We start from the raw sequence: 8,531 nt of genomic DNA on the forward strand, positions 1-8,531 counted from the left end.
CTACATTGGAAAGGGCTGCTGAAGTCTTCTGTCCTGCCTGGGAAAGGGTTTCCTGGGTCTTCTTATAACTAAATAGAAAAAAACATCATAAATTGAACTAACGGGTAGGATCTAAAAGCAAGAAGCATTCCCCCCCGTTTTGAAAAAGGAACCCATATTAAAGGAAAGAAGCTAGGTTAGTGAGCTGCACTGACTTCACTGAAAGAGCCCTTTCCAGTTTTGCATATATTCAAAGACTTGAAATTTTTAAAAAAAAACAGCAAGTGTAGGTTTAACCTTTCCATACACTCACTTTACCATTTTGACCATATGTTCTTAAATCTGACAAATATTAAAAAAACAAAACAAAAAACAAACAAACAACAAAAAAAACCAAACCAAAACAAAAACCAAAAACCACCACACCCCAAACAAAACCCAAAACCCCCATTTTCCATGTGGAAACTCTTAATACCACAGCATCATATCCTATTTGCTCTACAACTATCTTTTGGTCTCCTTGAGAAATAAGTCTAGGAACCTCTTCCATAATATCCTTGCAGTCTTGAAGAAGCTATAGCATTTGCTGTAGTGTTAGGTTATGAAGGAAAGAGGCAAGACTAACATCACCGTATAGAAAAGAAATGCAGGAATTGGCATTATGTCTACAACTGCAGTTAAGAAATAAATTGGTAGAGAAGTTTCCTATCAGTTACCATTAACCACAAAACATAAGAAGTCTGACAGCTTGTATTTGTCAGCTGATTACGTTTGAGTTTATACCAGAGCCGGAGAAGACAGACACTTGAGAACCTTTGTTTCCTTCAGACGAGACTAATCTCAGGAACCAGGATTCTTTGCATCATTTTCATTAACTCATCCCCTCTAAGTTACTCCACAGTTGGCAATTAACATCTAGATTTGTGGCATTCTTCAAATCACAAAAAAAAGACTCAGGTTGGAAAACAAGTTCAACAATTTAAGCCAAGTTTTCTTCTTCCAAATCTTTCAGCTTGAGTGTATTTTTTTGCCTGACTAGGCTGTTTAGCAGAAGGGCATTATAAACAGCCTAACGTTCTCTCTCACGCCTGAGCTCCCAAGGGTAAAAGCACCATGATGTCACCTGACTTATTTACGGTTCGTTCTCTCCAGAGAGAAGTGTGGGACACACCACCATACCACCTGAACTGGATTCAAGCAATACCAATCACAACACGTTTGCTTTTTTTTTTTTTAAGACCACAGCCAAGTATTTATCAATCAAGAAAGTACATGAGACTTATGCAGAACAGGGCAAAACCGCATCAGCTTTACCTTCCCTCTTCCTGCTCCTGAAAGAAAATTCCTATAACCTAGACATTTTTCAGACCAATTCCTCTTGAATTCAGTGACTCCAGAAGAACCCGAGTGTGCTGCAACAGCAAGGCCTCAATACTGTTTCTCCACAGCACAATCTTTTGCAAGAAGTTGTCATCTCAGCACAATTTAGGAGTGAGTCGGTCAGCATCAACGCTGCTTGCTCTTACATGTGCCTTCCTATCGCAATAACTATGTTTGAATCCTAGGGCCAAAGCTGCTTTGGAAGAGGAGGATCTCAATCCCTGCCCTCAGCAGTCAGGTTCCTCCCCGGCTGACTGAGTCCTGCCATGGGATTTGATTTACAGCTGCCCAACAGAAACATCAAACACCCCGTCCTCACCCAAGTACATTGTGCTGACTATGTCTGCTTGGCACTCAACTCTGAGATCAGCACTAAGCACCAGAGCAGCGATGAGAGGAATGGTTTACAGACTCAAAGGACACCATCACGCCATGCACACACTGCAAATTCCCAAGTATTATGTCTAGCTTCAGCAGATAAAGGCCAGAAATTTTCCAACTGTATTTTCCACACTTGACAGCAGTATTCTTATGATAACTGAAGATCTAGCACTCAAGTGCTGCTCCGTCTGCCTGAGCGTGGTCCTTCATGATGTCAGCACAACTGTTCGTCCCGACACAGTAATCTAGATCAAGGAAACAATCCGGCTGAAATCTCAACTTGGAAGAACAAAAAAAAAGACAGCAGTAGCCAGATCAGATCACCAGTCTACTCCTGCATCCCCAGCTCCCACACACGTACACACCTCCACCGCTGCAACGCAGGAGGCAGAGCCAGGCAAATGCAGCTGAGATGTGCAGCTCGTTAACCCCGAACTGCCACCAGACACACATGTGGAACTGCATCTGTGACAACCAGGGATCAGGTTATACAAGACTTTAATGCAACTTAACTACGCCCAGCGCTGACCTAGAAGTTGCAACTACTCTCCCGCAAGTGACATGGCCAGGTTAACCATGGCTTTAAATTCACAATCACTCATTTTCTTCCCTTAGCACCAGTACAAAGCACAACACAGTAATACAAATCTGGGAGTAATAAATATGAGCTCTGATTAATACCCGGCTCTACTAACAGACAATCGGCTGCAGCAGAAGCTGCAGAAATGATCTCTGCCCTAATGTGTTCATCCTGTGGTATTCAAGCATTTCCTTTCACCCCTCTTCTATAAACCCTGACAGGGAGGAGCCAGGCCTGCACCCTCAAATCCTCCTTTATCCATTAATACCAGTTTCCTCTCATTTGCTCTGATCCAGCAATCACCATGCCTGCTGTCTGGCCAAGTACGCAGACCATCCAAGTCATCTTGCGCCTTGGTTACAAGGAAACTGGAGCTAGGGACAGATTGGGCTGACTTCTGTCCTGTCTATGCACTGCTCGCAGAGGGCAAGTCTGTGGCCAGGAATGGCAACTACCAGGAAATTCAGCAGTGCCCAAAAGCACCGTAAGGTCACAGGTTAGGCCTGTTCCCAGTTCAGTCAGGAGGTTTGTTAGTTATAATGCAAAGAAGCTCTGAAACAGGAAAAAGGCTACATTTGCATAAAAAACCCAAAACATATGAATAAAACCTCATCCTTGGATTTCTTGAACTTGACTCTTCACACTTACTGAGCTTTAGACAGAAGAAGCAGAAATTCTGTTTGTTTTCTGAAATGTTGCCAGAATTTTACCTTTCAATCCCCCTCGTCTCTCCATTTTAATCAGCATCTACCTTGCTAGCATGAATTATCACTCTGTCTAGTGCCAAAGCAAGCAGGAAAACTAGTGTGCCACAGCCATTCAGGCCTTAAGTGCCCACAAAAGCACGCTTCCGTCACATTTCTGGCACTTATTAAGTACAAGGAAACAGATATAATGAGAAGTTTTCTATTCTAGCAGGCACACCCAGTGAGGAACTCTGATTAAACACTGCTGGAGTCGGTCACACTGTCAGCAAGCATAAAAACTAAGGTCATTCCATTCAGCAAGTGAAATAACAATTTACATCTTCTTAATCTAGAACACATACACGGAACATTGAAAGCAGACCTGCATACTTGAAAGTTTTTTCTGATACTCCTGCTTTTTATTTCTACTCATCTTATGAAGAGAACCTTCTATTCACACACACTGCCAATAACAAGCCAGCTCAAAGGACTGAATTTCGTACCCACTCCAGGGAACAGGAAAAGCTGGCCTACCTGAGACCCACCTTACCATGATTTAAATCAGTTCAGAAAACAATGACACTACCTAGCTGCTCCCACTGCACCACTGTAAAGGATTGCCCTATATACTGTGAGAAAGACGCAGTGAGAAGGACAAACGCCAATTTCCATAATATGCTTCCATAATTTAGTCCAGTAAGAATTTAATTTCAGGTATTTAATAAAAACATGGCTAAGAGATCTTCGGAGCCAACAACCGGAGTGTAACAGCTGTGAGGTTTAAGCTGTCCAAGCCCATTTGGGGCCCCAACATGACAGAACAGCTGCCTTGGACACTGCAGCTCTATTTGTTCTCATCAGGTACCACAGCAAAAAGAAAAGCTCCTGCTCCTTGCAGAGCACGTTGAGGGTAACAAGCTGTGGCTATTCCACAGCTCGTCAGCTGAAGAGATAACACGTGGCACACAGGTCTCAGCTACTCCATGGTTTCAGCCAGCTCTCCTCCAAGAGCAGGCAGGCATTTGAGGAGTATCACTTGGACCACAATGAAGTCATTCAAATACTGACCTGAGGAAAAGCTCCCTCTCCCAGAAGAGGCATTTATTGGGTTAGAAAAGTGAAAGCTAGAAAAGAGAAACATTTAAATAGATCTAGTCAAAGCAGAGGACCGTGAGCAGGGGCACAGAACGTTAGTGGCAGCAGATCGTCATGAAAGCATTTGTTAACACTGAAGGTTAAGACACTCACGCTTCTGATTGAGTTAATTTTTCATTCCAGTCCTCCAGTGTGCTGCTGGCTGAAAGATATCTACAAACACAATGGAGGTTAGATACAGTGCCAAGATTCACTACAGATGCTTCTTTTGACACTTTCCACATTATTAGTGTCTCTTTGCACTTACACTATCATAGGCTTAATTATTTCTCTGACAATAGCTTCCTCCCTTCTGTTACAGCCAGAAGGAAAAGAGCTGTTTTTTTGAGAGGCACGGAGACACCTAAGCCCCAGTTTCTTTCTTATTTAAGCATGTTCAAACACTGAGCACAAAGAAAAAAAGCCTGCAGTTCAGAAGGTGTCAGGAATTGAAAGACTTCGCATCTTTTACTCCCTGCGTGGCAGCTATGTATTAAAAGCACAGAGCAGTGAACTGAGCTCAAGGCCAAAAAAAAAATAAAAAAAATCTGACTGCCACACCCAAAGCTGCATTTTACCAATATAGCATGACCTGGACAAACTGTTAAACCTAGTTTCATTTTCTAATCTTTAGAAATCATGTTTCTCAACATAGAAAAGAGTACCTTAGGCATTGTGAGAGTTAACACCAGAGGTACAGAACAAATCCAAGTACTCCAGCAAGCATCTGCTACCAGCTCAGACAACACACAGAAGTGCTCCGAGGAGCTGACATTTCGCGGGCAGTTCACATCATCCAGGGGTGTAACTCTCCCCAGTCAGATCAGTGCCATCTTGCCTAATGACAAGATGCTTCCAACCCACGTTTTCCTCTTAGCTAAATCATCGTCTCCATCCACACAAGACACAAAAGGGAGAGAATTTTCAGTGCAGGAAACATTCAAGGTCTCCCTTACGTTCAGCTATGCAGCAGGAAGCAAAACGCTTCATGTCTAATATGAATGGAGATCTAATATAATTAAAGAATATATTCTGGAGACAAAGGTAGTCAGGTGTTCTTTGTCCGCATTTCTCACCTGCCTGCATATACAGCAAAGACTAAAATTCATGGCTTTCTAGTGTTGACATCAGCAAAGAGGTTCACATACGTCAATGCAGAACAGCCACTGTGCAGCAGCTTTCAAAAGCTAACATTCATATTTGCATTTGCACAGCCCCTACTTCCAGCTGCAGGTAAATACCTTCAGGCACCTGCTCTCCCAGGTGGCCATACAGAAAGGCAATAATCAAACTGATTCCTACCACATCTGATGATGAGAAGAGACAGCTTCATAGTAAAGATAGAGGTTCACTAATAAGACACCTGATAACAACAGACTAACCTACCAATGACCAGCTAAAGGGAAACTGGTTGATTTTTTTTTTCTTTTTTTTTTTTTCAAATGTGGTCTGGTAACTGATTGGAATTTTTCTTCTGCAATAGCAAGACCATGAGAGAGATGATAGCAGTAATGTTTATTCATCTCCTCTGCAACTGAGGGATGCTTATCGCTGGAAGCCAGGCATGCTGCTAATAACAGTCCTGCTTCACCATGCCTCCAGCTCCCAATCAACCCCTGATGCCTGTGAGAACAAGTAGCAGCACAAATCGGGGAATGCAGCAAGGAGCAAGGAGGTGTTGCTGAGGAGCCCAAGGCACTCACAAGTCAGACTGTGTCACTTTGTCATTCCACTCTCCAAGTTTCTCAGATGTTTTCACATAACTAGAAACAGAAAGTGTTAATGAATATAAACTTTAATATTCATTTTTCAGAAGACAATGACACAGATTTCAGTTACAAAGGAATAATAGAAATCGGGCAGGGATGTAGAAGGGAAGATGAAGAAAAGGGAAAGAATAAACAGTGAGATGAACAGTTCAACGATCTGTTCTGCAGTAGCACAGTCACTAACTCCAAATTCCAGCTAAGTTACATGAGATGTTTTAGACTGAACGATCTCTCTATGGGCATCAAGAGCACCCTGCATCCAGGCACAGCTGCAGGGTCAAACTTACCTCTTTGACTCTCCTTTTGGCACTGTCAAGCCCTGCAGTGACCATACCCTTAATGCCTGTTCAGGAACAGTCAGTTCAATTTCAGATCCTCTTTAGGGAGAGATGACTGTGTAATGCACACTAATGTTACCGAATTTTTTCCTAGGAAGTGCAGACTTTTTAATTCAAGCTATATGACTCAGGAAATAGCTTCTGAGCTAGCGCTATGCAGTAGAGCTTCGAAACTTCTTGCACTTCTCCTTGAGCCTGAGGTCAGAACAAGGTAGAAGGAGCCTATGTCTCAAAGAACAGGCAGAAGTGGGCAAACTGAACTGTTAAGTGGCAATCTAGTCCTCTAGCATCATGGGAAAGAGCACCCAGCAACAATTTATCCAGATCACAAATACGAAAGTTCTCTTTATGCTGATGTAAAGACACTGACATAAAAGAGCACTGAAAAAAAATTAAGTGCCTTTTACTCTATATACCCATTAGAGTAAAAGCCTTCAGCCATCTGCAAGAGCCCTCGAATATGCTGCTGGGAAATAATTACTACAGAGTCATATTTAAATAAACGTGCATCACAAGCAACACTTACGCATTGGAGACTTGGACATCATGCCAGCTTTTAGAAAGGTTTTGCTTTAACCCATCCAAGGGAGTCAAGCCTAGCTTCCTCTTCAGCTCTCCACAGTGCCTCTCTTTAGCAGCCAGAACTTGCCTGAGAGTACCAATTTCTTCTTCAACCTTAGAGAGAGGCAGAGGTTTGTCTTAAATCACAGGTTAGGAAAATTCTGAAAATTAAGCCAACTTTCTACCTCCCTCAAAACTAGCAAGACTTTGTTAATATGAATATAAAGAAGCGGTAGGAACATCAGGTACGTGCAAGATAATCCAGCTGAACATGAACGGTGCTGGAATGGGAGGCCTACAAATCAGATTTAAATTGGGAAAACATCCATACAAGTCACTGTACTGGTGACCTAATGGCACCAAGATTAACGTAACTCATTCTGAGTGTTGCAATTTAAACAGTAGATAAAAATCAGTTGCCAAACCTTATTAACTAAGGTTTCTGTCTTATGATTCTCTCTTCTGATGTCATTAAGGCAAAGAGTTCTTCCTCAGAGATCGTTCTTACAACATTTTAAAAGTACTCTGGAGTTGCTTCCGGGCAGAGAGGGGTTATTTCTACTTTAACTGCAGCTCACCAAGATCTGCGTGCCCACCCAGAACACCAAAGCCCTCCCTCGCTAAAACTTGCAAGTCAAAGAATCACCACAAGATTCTCAAATGAAAAAAGAAACTACAGAAGAACAGCTGCAATTATTTTCAGCTACATTTCAGCTAGAAACTGTAAACTGACATTTAAACCCCAAAAGGTGCCCAAAATTTAGGATATTACATTACAAACTCTCAGCTCTTCAAAAGCATATAGGCACCGAAAATAGTTGCCTATAAAGTCTAATAAATATTTATGAGTAAAGGGTAGAAAAAGAAAGCACGTTAAGTGCTCCATTGTTTCAGCTTCTTAAGCAAAAACGACTTTCTTTTCCATACCACTTGCCTAAAGTGTTTTCTCACTTCAAATGGAGCTCAATTCCTACGTTAAGCTCACAGCATCAAAAGCCACTTATTTCCTTACAGCGCTAAATTAAGTCATTCTGGGAAAGAGCACACAACATACCGCAGTGTTTGAAGTATCTGCCAGCTTTGTGCATTTTAACAATTAGCTGAGAGATCCAAAGGTAATATCACTGCAAAATTAAAAAAAAAAAAAAGAGAAAAAACCCAAACAACACAACCCAAGTCCTGCTCCTGTGGCTCCTGTTTGTTCCTTCCCAGCAGAACATGGCCACACACAGCCCCTGCTGACACATGCGAGCGCCCCGTTACCTTGGCAAGCTCAGATCTCAACTCCTCCTCTTCAGCAACAGTCAGGCCCTCGGGCGCGGAGGTCCTGGCCGAAGCCGCGCTATCCACGGGAACATCTGTCATGGCATCCGACAGCAGACCTTTGTTGGGAGAGTTAAGGTTGATATCTGTCACAGACAAGGAGCAGAGGGCAGACAGAATAAGCGGCGAGCAAGCAAAGCGCGTTATGCAAACCTGGGCAGTCTGATAGGAAAGGTGAGGCAAGGGGCTTCACAGAAAGAGGAAGAGAAACCTCCCGTGGAGTTTCCTCCATGAGCATCTATCAGAAGCGACAGAAGCACCGGGCTCCGCTCGTCCAAAACAGTTCCTCTACCCAGCACCAGGCAGCGGCTGCTAAATGCCCGCAGGGCCCACGGGAGCCCCGGGAGGGATGAGCCCCGAGGCGGGGAGACGAGGCCCGGGGGAGGGGAAGGAGACGAGT

General features: G+C 43.1%; 1 protein-coding gene across 1 annotated transcript in view; it reads right to left on the bottom strand.

Moving 5' to 3' along the window:
- LOC104167403 (tumor protein D54-like) overlaps positions 1-8,212 on the bottom strand; it is a 14,419-nt gene extending 6,207 nt beyond the window's left edge. The window contains 5 exon segments of the mRNA XM_009707647.1: position 1; positions 4-68; positions 5,844-5,903; positions 6,774-6,922; positions 8,072-8,212. The exon segment at position 1 is cut by the window's left edge and continues 30 nt beyond it. Of these exon segments, the coding sequence (XP_009705949.1) occupies position 1; positions 4-68; positions 5,844-5,903; positions 6,774-6,922; positions 8,072-8,173 (377 nt within the window). The 5' untranslated portion in view covers positions 8,174-8,212.
- Between the last annotated feature and the right edge of the window lie 319 nt (positions 8,213-8,531).

The sequence above is a fragment of the Cariama cristata genome, unplaced genomic scaffold (genome assembly GCF_000690535.1).
Source record: "Cariama cristata isolate BGI_N322 unplaced genomic scaffold, ASM69053v1 scaffold29209, whole genome shotgun sequence".
In the NCBI taxonomy this organism is placed as follows: Eukaryota; Metazoa; Chordata; class Aves; order Cariamiformes; family Cariamidae; genus Cariama; species Cariama cristata.